Source organism: Myotis nattereri, assembly GCF_964212035.1.
Source record: "Myotis nattereri genome assembly, chromosome: 3".
Taxonomy (NCBI): domain Eukaryota; kingdom Metazoa; phylum Chordata; class Mammalia; order Chiroptera; family Vespertilionidae; genus Myotis; species Myotis nattereri.
Genome location: NC_138077.1, coordinates 105,113,480 through 105,130,290, shown reverse-complemented (window position 1 = coordinate 105,130,290; position 16,811 = coordinate 105,113,480). Strand labels below are relative to the sequence as shown.

General features: G+C 43.3%; 1 protein-coding gene across 1 annotated transcript; it reads right to left on the bottom strand.

Moving 5' to 3' along the window:
* Nucleotides 1-683: 683 nt before the first annotated feature.
* COMMD2 (COMM domain containing 2) lies at nucleotides 684-15,008 on the bottom strand. Its single transcript, XM_081088337.1, has 5 exons — nucleotides 14,877-15,008; nucleotides 14,705-14,782; nucleotides 14,008-14,090; nucleotides 12,072-12,245; nucleotides 684-1,733 (listed from the first exon to the last, which is right to left on the bottom strand). Exons 1-5 carry the CDS (start codon nucleotides 14,941-14,943, stop codon nucleotides 1,536-1,538), a joined length of 600 nt encoding a protein of 199 aa, XP_080944463.1. The 5' UTR covers nucleotides 14,944-15,008; the 3' UTR covers nucleotides 684-1,535.
* Nucleotides 15,009-16,811: the final 1,803 nt, after the last annotated feature.

Here is a 16,811-nt window from a genome sequence, read left to right as displayed (position 1 = left end):
GTCCTGCTTATCTTCCACCAAATATGGACAAAGAAGCCGCCTCAGAGCTTCTTCTTTTTAATCATAGAGCTATTTATATCATCTAAGCGTGGCAGACATGTTGCTCTAAAACCCAATGACATATGCTACTATTTCATGTAGTTTCCATTTGTGAGGTTGTTAATATGAAATCTTCATTAATCACGTTATCATTATAATTAAAAATTATTTGATTATGGTTTGCTAGTATCTAATTTATTTCATAACTGCAGAAATATACCTCTGGGAAAGGGCTAACCCACATGCCTGCAAGGGCTGATGGGTGGCAATTTCAACTGTGCTTTTCTTTCAATGGTCTGTTTCCTGATAGGCTCTCTCATGAGAGAAAGAAACATGATGTCACTCTGACCTAAAAATCTCTCATTCTCAGGCAGCAAAGTGTTGATAGAACCTAGAGTGTAGCTTAGAGTCTCATGGTTCTTAGGCCTTTCTGGGTTGTTCCACAGGGATGAGACTTTCAGAATAAGGCCCTAGTATATTTAAGACTGAATCCCATTTCCATGTGATATTTCTCTATAAGTCTCTTTTTTCCCTTAAGTCTCCCTGTATCCCTGTACTCTATCAAGTTGACCTGACACACCGGCATCAGTTTTACAGGCCACACAATTTATGGATACCTACTAAAAAAGAAAACAAAACAAAAATCAAGTTTGTAAGGAAGAAAGCCTGGAATGTAGTAAACATGGTCTTCCTTTGCCTTCTTTATATTTTATTTAAACAAAAATATAAAAAATGACTGGTATTTTTAGCCAGATAATTAAAAATCAATTATATTACCCCTGCAAGCATTGTTTATAAATGTAAATGACAACATGTATCTTAGACACTTTGGGTACTCGGGCAAAAAGTAGTCCTTGATAAAATGTAATATATATGATTGCACAAATTTGATTGATAAATACTTAAGCTAATTAGCCATGAAAATTCAAACTTAAGCAATATGCAAAGAAAAATTCATGAACTGACTAAGCTATAGAGCATTTAAAAAAATTCATATTTATTTCCAACTATTCTGTGGCTATTAACATCCATGAGTTGCTTTTAAAGTTCAAAAACTCTGAACTGTCTAGAAACATTCTGAATAGTAACAGTATAGTAATAGTAATACTGCGAATTTTATTTTCAAATTTTGGTCAATAAGGAAGAAAATAATAAAGTTAAGTAGTCAAAAGAAGTACTAAGACAAGTATAATCATTCATATATACAGATAACATGAACAGTATAGATTCACTTTCAGCTGATTCAATCCTATTTACATATTTAAAATAGAAAATACATCCTAATTTGTCAAGAAGCTGACCACATTTAGCACCAGGAAAGAAACTTATGTCAGCTTTTGAACATGACTTCAGATCTTGTCATAGGAAAAAAAAACTTTCATAGAATCTATATGTAGTTATCACTATCAATTAACTAAAAAAATAGTTTTTAAAAGTAATTGCTGCACATCATTAATTCACAAGCAATTAAAAGGAAATAAAACTTAAAACCAGGACTACTTGATACTGCGCACAACTCTCCTACAGTGGTTTGTTTTCATTTCCTCCAATGCTTGTTCCAGTTGCTGAACCAAGTGCATCAGGGTAGCTGGATCTGTCTGCAGAACTTTGGTGTTGCGATCTCCATTCTGATTAAGGTGTAATTTTATAGTCACTGATGGTTTTATCTGTTGCCTGAGGCTTCTGCTTGCAAGCTTGATTTTAAATGGAATAAGAGCATAATAACAATTTAGTACATAAAATACACTTAATACATAACATTTATAATTACTTATACCATGTATAAAAATAAAACTTCAGATAAAGCATAGACTTCAAAATGAAAAGTAAACTTTAAAACTTTTTTTGGGGAAAAAAAAATCAGAACATACATGCAACCTTACAGTGTGGAAAACTTTCTTAAATATGATATAAAAGGCACAAACCATAAAGAAAAAAGTGACAAATTTAACTATTTTAAAATTATTAAATTTTCTTCAAAGGACACATAAAGATGGTGGAAAAACAAGCCACAGACTGAGATTATTTTGCAACACATACAAGCAAAAAAAGATTAGTATCCAGAATGCATGAATAACTGCTCTGATTTATAAGGAACAAAACATAAAACCAACAGAAGAACGTACAGAAGACGAAATAAGCACTTAACAAAAGTAGTAACACAAATAGATAAACAGGCAAGTATGCTCAACTTTATTAGAATCAAGAAAATGGTCAATAAGACCATAAGATACGTTTCACTAGCATGATTAAAAAGCTTTCCATATGGAGCACTGCAGGTGATGGGAATGGAAACTCTCATCCACTGCAAGCGAGTAAAAAACTATAAACAAAAATTAATAGAAAATTTAGGATGGTGGTTACCTCCAGGGTGCTGGGAGGGGTTCTTATTACGGGAGGGAGATTCAAAGGTACTGGTTTTGTTCTAGTTCTTCAGCTTGGCAATGGGTACTTGTTTTTATTCTTCTTCTTTAAACTGAGTATCTATAATCTTTTGTTTGTATGATCTAGTCCAAAATTTTAAAAATAAGTACTACTGGTGGCTCGGTAGGTTGGCACATTATCCCATACACCAAAAGGTTGCAGTTTTGATTCCTGGTCAGGGTGTGTATAGGAGGCAACCAATCGATGTTTCTCTCTTACATCAATGTTTCTCTCTTTCTCCCTTCCTCTCTCTCTCTAAAATCAATAAAAACGTACCCTCAGATGAGGATTTAAAAAAAAAAAAGCACTAGTGATATATTATTAAAAGATAAAAAACTACTAGAAACAATGACCAACTTGGAAATTATGGCATTTAACCCAACACCAGAATGTGCTCTCTACAGGCGATTTTCCATTAAAAGGAACCAGGACCTCCTTGAATAGCTGATTCGATTGAAGTCTGGGACAGGAATTGTACAAGATGAACCTGAAACATCTTGTTATACAAGAAAGCAAGATTGTTATCTAAAACTACTAGAGTAATGTCAAAAGGACAAGAAGCCAAACTGAAGAGATTTCCAAGTGAGTGACAAATCTAAATCTAAGATTTCAGGATTAACTTAATACCACAACAGAATATTCTGACTAATAACTTCTTCCAATTAATTCTGGATCATTTGTACATAAAAAAAAGATACACACACACACAAAAACAAGATACTAATCCAAAGCTGAAATTTAATGTCTCAAAATAATTTGGAAACAATAGATTAATTCCTTTGGGTGAGTTAGTCTCCAAACATAAAATATATATCTGTAAGGCAAATTATCTCTGTAAGATCATTTCTCTAGTACAGAAGAATAAATATTATTACTGGAAATACTACTTATTCATTCAGTTATGCATTATTTATACTTCTTTTCCCTCTATATCTGCACTGACAGATAGGGACCAAATGTATTTAGGTGTAATTAAGTCAGGAATTTTAAAAAATATATATATTTTATTGATTTTTTAAAGAGAGGAGGGGAGAGGGATAGAGAGTTAGAAACATCGATGAGAGAGAAACATCGATCAGCTGCCTCCTGCACACTCCCTACTGGGGATGTGCCCGCAACCAAGGTACATGCCCTTGACCGGAATCGAACCCGGGACCCTTCAGTCCACAGGCCGACGCTCTATCCACTGAGCCAAACCAGTTAGGGCAAGTCAGGAATTTTTTGTTGAAAGACTTAAGGTCACTCAATCTATCCTCCCACTTTTAGATAACATGAGTCTATTTTTAAAAAATAAATTTTTATTGATTTCAGAGAGAAAGGGTTAGGGAGAGAGAGACAGAAACATCAATGATGAGAGAGAATCATTGATCGGCTGCCTCCTGCATGCCCCATACTGGATTGAGCCCACAACTTGGACCTGTGTCCCTGACCGGAATCAAACCTGGGACCCTTCAGGCCTCAGGCCAACGCTCTATCCACTGAGTCAAACTGGTTAGGGTAACATGATATCTAAATGTACTTATAAGATACTTATGTGTACCATTATTTTAAAAATTTCTAGATAAAGATTATATAATATACCTAACAAACACCTAGTAAGATAAAATTACACCTAATTTTTTCTCAGAAAGAAAACTGAATGACACTCAATACTACTACTGCAGGATAAAGAACAGTATCCCACAAAAGTTCATGATATGAACTTATTTTTAATGGGGATGGAATTCTGTCCTTCTCCCTGTAAAAATAACAACAGCAATCTACACTAATAAAAGAGAAACATGGTAATTGGCGTACGACGCTACCCTTCCATTGGCTAATCAGGGTGATATGCAAATTAACTGTCAGCCAAGATGGCGGCCAGCAGCCAGGCAGCTTGAAACTAACATGAGGCTTGCTTGCTTCAGTGACGGAGGACTCCAACGTTCCCACGCCTGACTTGCCCGCCTCTCAGCTGCAACTCTAAGCAACTATGTTGCAAATATAGAAGATAAACAAAACCCCAGAAACCTGCTTTACTCAGCGGAGCTTCAGCCAGCCAGACCGCAACACTGGATCAAATACAGACGGTAAACAAAGGCCAGAAACCTGTTTTCAGCAGCCGAGGCCTCAGAGCTAAAGCTGGCCCAGAATAAAAAAGAAAAAAAAAAAAAAAAGGAGGGGTTTGGAGCTTCAGTCACCCGTCAGCCTGAAAACGGCTCTCAGCCCCTCAGCCAGACTGGCCAGGCACCCCAGTGGGGACCCCCACTCTAAAGGGTGTGTGACCAGATGCAAACAGCCATCATCCCCTCACCCAGGCTGGCCAGGCATCCAAGTGGGACCACCACCCTGATCCAGGACACCCTTCAGGGCAAACCAGCCAGCCCCCACCCATGCACCAGGCCTCTATATGCCTCCCAGCACCGGGATCAGCGGAGCCGCGACCCCCTGATCGCCCTGCAACTCTGTGTGTGACAGGGTGCAGCGCCCTAACCCCCTGATCGGCCCTGCTCTGTGTGTGACAGGGTGCAGCGCCCCAACCCCCTGATTGGCCCTGCTCTGTGGGTGATAGAGGGTGGCACTCAAATCCGCTGCCCCCCACGGGCCCTGCTCTGTGTGTGACGGGGTAGAGCCATAACCTCCCCATCGGCCTTGCCCTGAGTGTGACAGTGGCGGCGCCCCAACCCCCTAATCGGCCCTGTTCTGTGGGTGATAGAGGGTGGCGCCCCCAACCCCCTGATCCGCCCTGCTCTGTGTGTGACGAGGGGCGGTGCCCCAACCCCCCTGATGGGCCCTTCTCTGTGAGTGACAGTGGGGAGCTCCTCAACCCCCTGATCGGCCCTGCTCTATGTGTGACAGGGTACAGAGCCCCAACCCCCCTGATGGGCCCTGCTCTGTGCATGACAGGGGGCAGCGCCCCAACCCCCTAATCCGCCCTGCTCTGTGCGTGACAGGGAGTGGCGCCGCAACTTCCCTATTGACCCTGCCTTGAGTGTGACAGGGGGCGGGGCCCCAACCCCCCAATCGGCCCTACCCTGAGCGTGACTAGGGGTGGCATCGCAACCTCCAGATCCGCCCTGCTCTGTGCATGACAGGGGGCGGCACCCCAACTCCCCAATCGGCCCTGCTCTGAGCCCGACCTGGGGCTGCACCTAGGGATTGGGCCTGCCCTCTGCCACCCGGGAGCAGGCCTAAGCCAGCAGGTCGTTATCTCCCGAGGGGTCCCAGACTGCGAGAGGGCACTGGCAGGGCTGAGGGACCCCTTTTCCTCCCGAGTGCACAAATTTTTGTGCACCGGGCCTCTAGTTTTAAATATAGTAGCCTTAAAGGTAACATCCTCCTTCACCAATGTCAGATGCATTCAATTTACTGGTGCTACTAATAAAGGCATTAATTATGTTTGTAATTTATGAAGTATAGGAAGTGGCTTTTTTTTAGAAACTCAACTATGATTAATTTATTTCCCATAAGCAACTGCACAATAATTAGATGGTTCACTACCAATCTCTACAAGACAAATCAGTTACTCAAAAATGAAAAGTTCTGTATTGTTACTAGTTTCCTAGCCTTTTAGCTGGTTTTCATTTGATAAGTCTTCCTCCCATAGCAGAAAATTCCACTCCAGTTAAAATCCCTTGTAATAATTTCAACTAATATGCACACAGAATCAATTAGTTCTCTAAGTAGTTTTAGCACTTAAATGCATTTCACCATGAGGCAGTATTCATTCAGTATCCCCTCAACTTCAAACTGTAGTAATTCTTATAGTAACCCAGCTATTCAAACTAATTTCACTGGATAAATGAGCTCTCTTGAGTTTAACTTTAGAAAATTCAATTGCTTATCCTTCTAATTTTTAAGATGTCTTTATAATGAAAAATTCGAAATCAACAAAGCAAAACAACAAAAAAATTCTAAGGGCTACTGGACCCCAAGATTCAGAAGATATCATCACTACATAATAGAGGTAAAAATGTATAAGATAAATTATCCCTGAACCTCATGAACATAACCATCCCTACTTCTCCACCTAGTTATTATGAAAGGACCTAAACATAAAGGTTTAACCAAGGATCTCCTCCTCCCCATGAGCTCTGCAGGACTTGCTGCTTAACCTGTACCTTGTCCCTTGCTGTATCCACACCCCATGATAGGTATACAAGAATTATTTGATAAATCATTTCTTTAAGAAGGTGCTTACCACCACTAGCCACCCTCCCAACCATTTTATATTTAGCAGTGAATTCCTGTTATGTGCCAGGCATTGTGCTGGGGACACAGTTGTTAACAAGATATAGTACCTGCCCTCAGGGAGTCTATAATCTGGTTCATGCCATATCTTGTGTTAATATCTATTCAAGTACTCATCAAACTAAAGTATAAGGTGTACCAGTTAAAAATGCGGATTTTTTTCAATAGATGGAGTTACACATATGTTGATATACATGCGATTTAATATATATGCTATTTTGTTGTATTGACAACAAGCTTCAAAACTTCATATGTCAAATTTTCTGAAGGTGTTAACATCATAGATATTTCTACACTTAAAAATGTTGAAATTCATGCCAAAAAAAAGAGCAATTGCAGGAAGTTTTAATTCATTACTTTATTTCGAAGAAAAGTGCTGCTGAATATTTCAGCAAGCTTATTGTGAACATGCTCCATCCTATCTAATAATGAGAAAATATGCTAATAGACCCTTACGCCATCACAAAGATGGCAGGGCCTGCAGCCAATAAGGAGAGAATATGCTAACTGACTGCCACTCCCTCAAAGATGGCAGTGCCCACAGCCACAAGATGGCCAGCAGGGGAGGGCAGACGTGGGTGATCAGGCCAGTAGGGGAGGACAGTTAGGAGCAACCAGGCCAGCAGGAGAGGGCAGTTAGGGGCAATCAGGCCGGCAGGGGAGGGCAGTTGGGGACAATCGGGCCGGCAGAGAAGCAGGCGTCGATAAGGCTGACAGGGAAGTGGTTAGGGGGTGATCAGGCAGGCGAGCAGTTGGGAGCCAGCAGTCTCAGATTGTGAGAGGGATGTCTGACTGCTGGTTTAGGCCTGATCCCTGTGGGACATCCCCTGAGGGGTCCTAAATTGGAGAGGGTGCCCCCCTCCCTCAGGGCACGAATCTCGTGCACTGGGCCTCTAGTCTCAAGATACTTGTGAACACTGGTTTAAATGCTTTATAAAAGTGATGATTTCAATGTGAAAAATAAAGAACGTCCAGGACAACCGAAAAAGTTTGAAGACCAACAATTACAAGCATTATTGGATGAAGATGTGTGTCAAACTTAAAAACAACTTGCAGAAAGATTAAATGTTGCTCAGCAAACAATTTCCGATCGTTTACAAGCAATGGGAAAGATTTCAAAGGAAGGAAAATGGGTGCCATATTAACTGAACAAAAGACAAATGGAAAACCAAAAAGTCATCAGTAAAGTGTTGCTTCAATGGCACGAAAGAAAGTCTTCTTTGTATCAAATTGTGACTGGAGATGAAAAGTGGATGTGAGAATCCCAAATGCACAAAATCATGGGTTGATCCAGGTCAACCATTAACATAGACTGCAAGGCCAAATCACTTCGGAAAGAAGACAATGCTCTGCGTTTGGTGGGATCAGGAAGGTGTGGTGTATTATGCGCTTCTAAAACCAGGTGAAACCGTTAATACTGATCGCTACCAACAACAAATAATGAATTTGAACCACGCTTTGATCATGAAACAACCAGAATGTGCCAGAAGACACAGCAAAGTAATTTTGCTTCATGATGATGCACCATCACACACTTCAAAACCAGTTAAAGACACGTTAAAAAAGATCTTGCCTGGGAAGTATTAACCCACCCGCTATATTCACCTGACCTTGCTCCTTCAGATTACCACTTGTTCAGATCGATGGCACACGCACTTTCTGAGCAGCACTTCTGTTGGAAGCAACCCATTTTCTTCCCTATCAGAAAAGTGTAAACAAGGAGCCCGGAATGCTGGTAACCTTGAGCTCAGGCAAGGGCCAAAGCTATGCACTGATTGTTTAGTCAAGACAATGGTGACTCAAGCAATTCACTGACCAAATAGTCTCAAAGTAAATCTTTACTAATATTTATTGACCTTTAAGATAGTCTGTCTGTTATCAGAATTGCCTGCCTTACTAAGGGCAATATGTGTATCCAAAATTGAATAAAAGGTTGGCAGGGCCTGGGCACCAGCTAAGTCTTTCTTCTTGAAACAGATTCTCTGCCTGGCCCACAATTTCCAAATTATTATTTCTTGTCTCGTCTTGTCATTTGCCCGTGGCCCTTCTCCAGATCCTGAACCCTAAGCTACACGGTACGTGGCATCACACACACTTCAAAACATATGAAGAAGTGGAAAATTGGGTCTTAGAATGGTTTGCCTCAAAACAAGCAAAGTTCTATTGGGGCAGTATCCACAACAAATTACCTGAAAGATGGGGAAAATGTGTAGCTAGCAATGGACATTACTTTGAATAAAGCACTTTTGATGTTTCTCTTGAAATTATCGTGTTTTCTTTGATTACAAAATCATTATTAACCGATAACACCTTTAACTGCTAAACTCCTCTATCAGAATTTCTATAACCTATTTGGACCACCTATTCAAGTCAGGAAGAATCCATGGTACAGTGGTTTACAAACTTTTTTGCATATTAGAATGACCTGGGTAAATGGAGAGCGTTTAAAAAAATCCTAAACCCTGGCCATTATGGTTCAGTTGGATAAGCATCATCCTATGCACTGAAAAGTCACTGGTTTGATTCTGATTCCCAGTTAGGACAAATGCCCAGGTTTCGGGTTACATCCCCAGTCGGGGTATGTGCGGGAGCAACCAACTGATGTTTCTCTTTCATGTTGATGTTTCTCTTTTTCTCTCCCTTTCCCTTCCTCTCTCCCTAAATCAATAAAAACTTATTTTAAGAAAATACTGATGCCCTGGCCAAACCCCATACCAATAAGTCAGAATCTCTAGGGAAGTGGGGTGGGGAATGGAGCACAGAATTTTTTAAAGCTCCCAGGTCATTCCAATATGCAGTTCAGTTTCGCTAGGCTAGTGTGCTAAAAACCACATATTCCAGTGGTTGCCAACTGGTGATCTGTGAGGTCTGAAAGGTTGGCGACCACTGATATATTCAACATGCTCATTCCCATATGCATGTGGGCCTTTACAGCTTACACTGTCTCCTCTGTCAAGAATATTTATCCTAGTTTTCTCTATTCATTTATCCTTCTGAGATTTCACCCCCTTTTGTTCAGACTTTTCTGAATCATTCCTGTGTACATTCACTGAACTACCTGAACTACAGCTTTTTTGAAACACTCAGTGTATCTTGATTTACACAATTCTATTCTTTTCCCTCCTCCAAAATCATCTATATATATAAAACCCTACTATGCAAATAGACCCAACGGTGGAACAACCGAACAACTGGTCACTATGACATGCGCTGACCACCAGGGGGGCATGTGCGGAACATGGCGGGTGTCGGCAGCAGGAGGCAGAGCGTGGAACATGGTGAGCATTGGCCATGGCGGGATGGTGGAGCAGGTGAGTGGGGGTTCCAGACCTAGGTAGGGCGCCAGTCGCTGTCATCAAGGAAAGCCTCTGGTCATTACTGAAAATACTTTGTTCCCGCACACTGCAGTCCCGCTGGGCACTCACACCTGCTGCCGGCACATGGTGCTGGACCCGATCACTTGGCGCTGTCAGCGGGTGCGAGCGACGGCTGTAGGCCCCTATCGCCCCTGAGGGCTTCTCCACCTCCCCCTGCTCCTGAGGGGCAATCAGGGCAGCAGCCGCTGCTCATACCCACTGCTGGCACCAGCCCAAATCACCCTGTACCGTCAGCAGGTACGAGTGGGGCCAGTGCTGTCAGTGTGTGGGGGGAGCGGGACGGCTGGCAGACAGGGGACTGGGGGCCACGGTGAGAGGGGCCGGGCGGAGGCGCGGAGGATGGGCCAATACCTGCTCCTGTGCCCACCACAGCCTTGTGGCCCACAGTTCCTCTTAAGGTACACGAATTCGTGCACTGAGCCCCTAGTCCTATATAATAAAAAAGCCTAATATGCTAAGTGTCCAACTGTTCGACCAGTCACTACGATGCGTACTAACCACCAGGGGGCAGACACTCCAATTGGTTGGATAGCTTGCTGCTGGGGTACAGCCAATTGGGACTGGGAGAGATGGGCTGGACATGCCCTGGACCCCTCCCGCGGTCCCTCGCCAGTCCTGATCATGCACCAGTGGGGTCCCTCGGCCTGGCCTGCACCCTCTCGCAATCCGGGACCCCTCAGGGGATGTTGGAGAGCCGGTTTCGGCCCAATCCCCACAGGTCAAGCCAAGGGAACCCACTGGTGCATGAATCTAAGCATCGGGCCTCTAGTATTTCATAACTATTTTTTTTTAAATATATATTTTATTGATTTTTTACAGAGAGGAAGGGAGAGGGATAGAGAGTTAGAAACATCGAAGAGAGAGAAGCATCGATCAGCTGCCTCCGGCACACCCCCTACTGGGTGTACTGCCTGCAACCAGGGTACATGCCCTTGACTGGAATTGATCCTGGGACCCTTGAGTCCCCAGGCCGACGCTCTATCCAGTGAGCCAAACCGGCTAGGGCCATAACTATTTTTAATTACAGGGTATTTCGAGAACATCTAATATTCCTAAATGACAATATCTTTTCCAGCTGAGAAAGCATCTTACACTTTGTTTCCCAAAGCATTTAGCAAAGCAAATGGATGACAATCAATAAACATCTCTTAATCTGTCACTGTTTGAAGAAGGGTTACATGCAATAGTCTGACAACTACCTTTTGGTTATCTATATGGCTTTAAAAACAAATGAATCTCACAAATATAATATGTACAGAAGCCAGAGCCAGGCACAAAAGAGCACTGCTGAATCATTCCATATACATAAAGTTAAAGAGCAGCAAAAGTAATCTATGTATTAGAAATCAGGAAAAGAAAAAAGGGGAAGTAGTTGGCAGGAGATGAGGAAGACACTTTTGGGATGCTGGTCATGGGTAAGTGTTGGTTTCATGGGTATTTTCACCATGAGATAACTCATTGAACTGTACATTCACTGACCTGTGCACTTTTCTATGTGTGTATTTATTTAAACAAAAAGGCTTTAAAAAATCTAAGCATCACTGAAGAAAATCTGCATAACCATCTCCTTTTCCAAAATAACCTATTTCTTACAAACTTTGCAAATTAAACTGATGTGACACATTAAAAATATAAGAAAATGAACTATTTGTGAAATGGCCTGAAAAATGAACATTAAAAAACTAGTTTCAGGCCTTCAACACACTATTGTCTATGTCTACGGGTTATGCATATATGCATGTAAGTTCTTTGGTTAAAAGGCCTGGGGAGGGGGTTAAAATGGAGGGCAGGGGGCCAATGAGGGGAAACAAGGGGACACCTGTAATATTTTCAACAATAAAGATAAATTTTAAAAAAATGCTATCTAAAAGACATACAAACAAACAAACCTCTCAAGTTTCAAACCAGAGTTTGGTTAAGGTGGTAAAGAATAGGCCTGAGGACATAAACCTAAAATTAATCTTGTATCTAATTCAGATTAATAACAATAAAAAGCCATACCTGTACATCTAGTCGCCATTCAAGGCTGTGGTAACTGGGGAGGTCTGGTGCCAGTTCACTCAGAATAGTTCTGATCTCCTTTCTGTTATCCAGATAAAGCTGAAGCAACAATTTGTTCAATTCTTCTGAGAATCCCAGAACAAAAACAGAGTCTTGGAAATCCAGTTCGGAAATCTAAAGTGATTTGAGTTTAACAGAACATCAAAATTTATCTTTGTCTAGAAAATGCTAAAACAGTTGATATACTACTACACAAAAGAATATGAAATCCCTGAATTCTTTTGATAAATCCCCAAATTCTGTCTGGTAAAAGAAACAACACTCCTTAATTAAAGGCAACCCTTGCTCACTATTTTAAAATCTGAGTTTCTGAGACATAAAAATACTTTATTAAAATATAAAAATAAAGAATTATTAAAATGCCCTGTTTTCTCTCCTGTTCTGTATCACGCCAGATGCTGCTAATATGCAAAAAAGTAAATCACTATATTCTCCCTTCTCTTAGGATACATACTATGGTATATGGTTCAGTAACATGCAGAATTAATGGCAATTTTAATTTACACTAACACTAGAGGCCCCATGCACAAAATTCATGCAAGAGTAGGCCTTCCTTCCACCGGCTGCCAGCACTGGCTTCCCTCTGGCAGGCTTCCCCCCAGCAGCTGGAGGGCACCGGGGACCCAGCTTTGTCCTGAAGGACGTCCGGTCTAATTAGCATATTACCTTATTATTATTATAGATGAAGGTATTCATGACAGCAGATTGTTATACACTAGAGGCCCAGTGCTCGAAATTCATGCACGGAGGGAGGGGGTGGCTCTCTCAGCCCGGCCTGCACCCTCTCCAATCCAGGACCCTTGGGGGATGTCCGACTGCCGGTTTAGGCCCAAATCCTGCAGTTTGGGCCTAAACCGGCAGTCGGACATCCCTCTCGCAATCTGGGACTGCTGGCTCCTAAGCACTCACCTGCCTGCTTACCTGATCACCCCTAACTGCCTCTGCCTCAGCCCCTGCACCCGGGACCCAGGCTTTCCTCCTCCGGCCAGTCACAGGCACCTGGGACCCGGGCTTCCCTCCCTCTGTCCAGCAGCAGGTACCCGGGACCGGGGTGGCTTCACCCAGGCCAGCTGCAGGCACCCAGGACTCCTGATCGCCCCTAACTGCTCCCCTGCCAGCCTGATCACCCCTAACTGCTCTCTGCATATCTGATCATCCCTAATTGCCTCTGCCTCAGCCCCCACACCCAGGACCCAGGCTTCTCTCCTCTGGCCTGCTGCAGGCACCCGGGTCCTGGGGGAGGGCCCTCAGCCTGGCCTGTCCCCCTTCACAGTCTGGGAGCTCTCAGGGGATGTTCTACTGACAGTCTAAGGCCACAGTCTGGCCTCCCTCTGTGGGAGGTGACCATGCTAATCAGAGGAAGGTGCACCCCATCACCCTACCACTGCTGCTGCCTCTGGCCTCCCCTATGGGAGGCAACTGGGCTGATCAGGGGGAGGCACGCCCCCATCACCCCTCTGTTGCTGCCACCTCTCCAGCCTCCTTGGCCTGCCCTGGGCCCTCGCAGCCGCAGTATAGATTGTTTAGGCCTGGCTTCACCAAATCAATCATAAGCCATGAACAACATTACTGAAATAAGCAGGTATTTGCCAGAACTATGATGTAGAGCAGGGGTCCTCAAACTACGGCCCGCGGGCCACATGCAAATACAAATATTGTATTTGTTCCCGTTTTGGTTTTTTACTTCAAAATAAGATATGTGCAGTGTGCATAGGAATTTGTTCATAGTTTTTTTTTAAACTATAGTCCGGCCCTCCAACGGTCTGAGGGACAGTGAACTGGCCCCCTGCTTAAAAAGTTTGAGGACCCCTGATGTTAAGTATGCATGACCTTCCTAAGGTTGGGGAAATGCAAGATAGTCCACAGAAGTCCTTACCATGAGCTTTGAGCTTTCAGTGAGCAGGTATATTAATCCTTCCACGCCATGCTGGACAGTGTCACTACTCACATTGAGTTTTCCTGAGAAAAAAGGAAAAATGAGCAAATAAATTATTGTGTGGTTTTTATCCTTTTACTCAAACTCTTATTTAAGACTAAATATTGTCCATTATTCCATTTTTTTTCAAACAATTAAAAACAATGAGGTGGTAACAGCGTCCCGCTCCTTCTCGCTCCCAGCCCCATGCCTTCAGGAGCGCCCGCTGTAACCTTCCTTCTTCACCAATGCAGCCGCCCGAGGCCAGACCTGCGGCAACCGACTTAACCTGAGAACCTGCCCTCCTGCAGCGGGAAAAAACAATGCTTCACCAAAAGAAGACGTGTGAACAATAATAACCGAACACTGGCGTGATGCGGCTCGCCGGGCTAGTCCACACACTTCGGTGAGCGTAAGCCTTATGGTATGTCTCGCAGGCGGTAGTATGTCTATTTTACCCACGAGGAAGCCGACTGATAGAAGCTCTAAAAACCTCACGGCTTCTTAGGAAAACGGCAGGCCCTGCGCCCGGACTGAAGGGCCCTCCGGGCGTTACTCTACCACAAGGGCACTAGACCCTCGGAGACGCAACGACCCCTTTTCAGGGCTACAGACAACGGCTAGCACAGCCTGCGGGGCCGTGCCCCTCCCTTCTTACTGGCGGCGCCCTCGTAGATCTTGGGGTTCGCTCCTCGCCTCAGGAACTCCACCGCAATCCGCCCAAACTCGGCGACGACTGCAACGGAAGCCAGGAGACCATGAGCACCGGGCGCTCCCGCGGCTTCCCTCCCGGACCCCACAACGCCACCCCCCGCTGCCGCGCCCCGGACCCGAGCTGTTCACTCGCGGCAGAAAGGCCAGGTGCTCCTTGTGCTCCTCGGATAGGTCCAGCAGCATCTTCGCGGGGTCGCCACCTTCCCTTCAGCGCGGACCCCGCCCTCGCCACTTCCGGTCCCGTGTCCGCTCGCGAAGGAAGTCCGACGCGTCAGCGTCCCGAGCTTTGGGTTCTGGGCTGTGTTGGTCCCCTGCTCCAAGGAGCCCTGGGGTGCGAGCTGCGGCGCGGGGGTTAGCGGATTCTTCTGATCGCAAATACTATCAAATATGTAGCAGGCTGGGGGGCACGTTGCTAGGCCCTGTGGGAGACAAAAAGGGGTTTAAAATCCGAACGCCCCTCTACCGCCGCAGAGCTTACATTTATATCAATAGCTAACAGTTATTAAGCACTGCGTCAGGAACTGTTCTTACCATGTTCTCATTAAAGGTAAGGAAGCTGAGACTTTTTTCATTCTTTACATTTTTTTATTACAAATATATTATACATTTCTTTTACAAATTAAGAAGGTACAGGTTAGCAAAACTATACACAGGTTTTTTTAAAAGACAAGTTTGAATCACATTATACCTACATTTATAACGGTGTTGTTTTTGTTTGTTTGTTTTCCATTTAAAGCATACCATGTAATACTTATTTACCATTAACTGGTCTTCTACAAAATCATTTAAAAATTTTTTTATTGATTTCAGAGAGGAAAAGAGAGGGAGAGATAGAAACATCAATGATGAGAGAGAATTATTATTATTATTATTTTAAATTTCTTTATTGATTAAGGTATTACATGTGTCCTTATCCCCACATTACCTCCCCCCACACACACACTCATGCCCTCACCCCTCTGTTGTCTGTGTTCATTAGTTAGGCCTATATGCGTGCATATAAGTCCTTTGGTTGATCTCTCCCCCTTACCACCACCATCCCCTACCTTCCCTCTGAGGTTTGATGGTCTGATCGATGCTTCTCTGTCTCTGGATCTGTTTTTGTTCATCAGTTTATGTTGTTCATTATATTCCATAAATGAGTGAGATAATGTGATATTTATCTTTCTCTGACTGGCTTATTTCACTTAGCATAATGCTCTCCAGTTCCATCCATGCTGTTGCAAATGGTAAGACCTTTTTTTTTTTTTACCACAGCGTAGTATTCCATTGTGTAGATGTACCACACTTTTTAAATACACTCATCTACTGATGGGCACTTAGGCTGTTTCCAAATCTTAGCTATGGTGAATTGTGCTGCTATGAATATAGGTGTGCATATATCCTTTCTAATTGGTGTTTCTCGTTTCTTGGGATATATTCCTGAAAGTGGGATCACTGGGTTAAATGGGAGTTCCATTTTTAGTTTTTTGAGGCAACTCCATACTGTTCTGCACAGTGGCTGCACCAGTCTGCATTCCCACTAGCAGTGCACGAGCGTTCCTTTTTCTCCATATCCTCGCCAGCACTTGTCGTTTGTTAATTTGTTGATGAGAGAGAATTATTGATCGGCTGCCTCCTGCACACCGCACACTAGGGATCAAGCCTGCAACCTAGGCATGTGTCCTGATGGGGTATTCAACCATGATCAGTTTATACTAGTAGGTCTATGCTCAACCACTGAGCCATGCCCACCAGCATAAAAAATCATTTTTAATGTTAGCATGCTACTCCATTCTACGAACATTCTATAATTTATATTTTCAATAATGGTTAGATATTTGGCTTCCTCTTGCTCCCCCCTTCTCTTCATTAATAGCTTTTAGAACCAATAAAGCCACGTTCTGATGTTTTCTATTAGTTTTTGAATTTACTAAAACTTCAAAAGGCAGCAGTAGCAAACACTAAAATAAAAACTGTTCTTACCTTGGATGAAACTTTTCCCTACATTGATTTCCAGAGAAAGTGGAAGGCAAGTGGTGGAGGGATGGGGGTGGGAGAGAGAGAGAGAG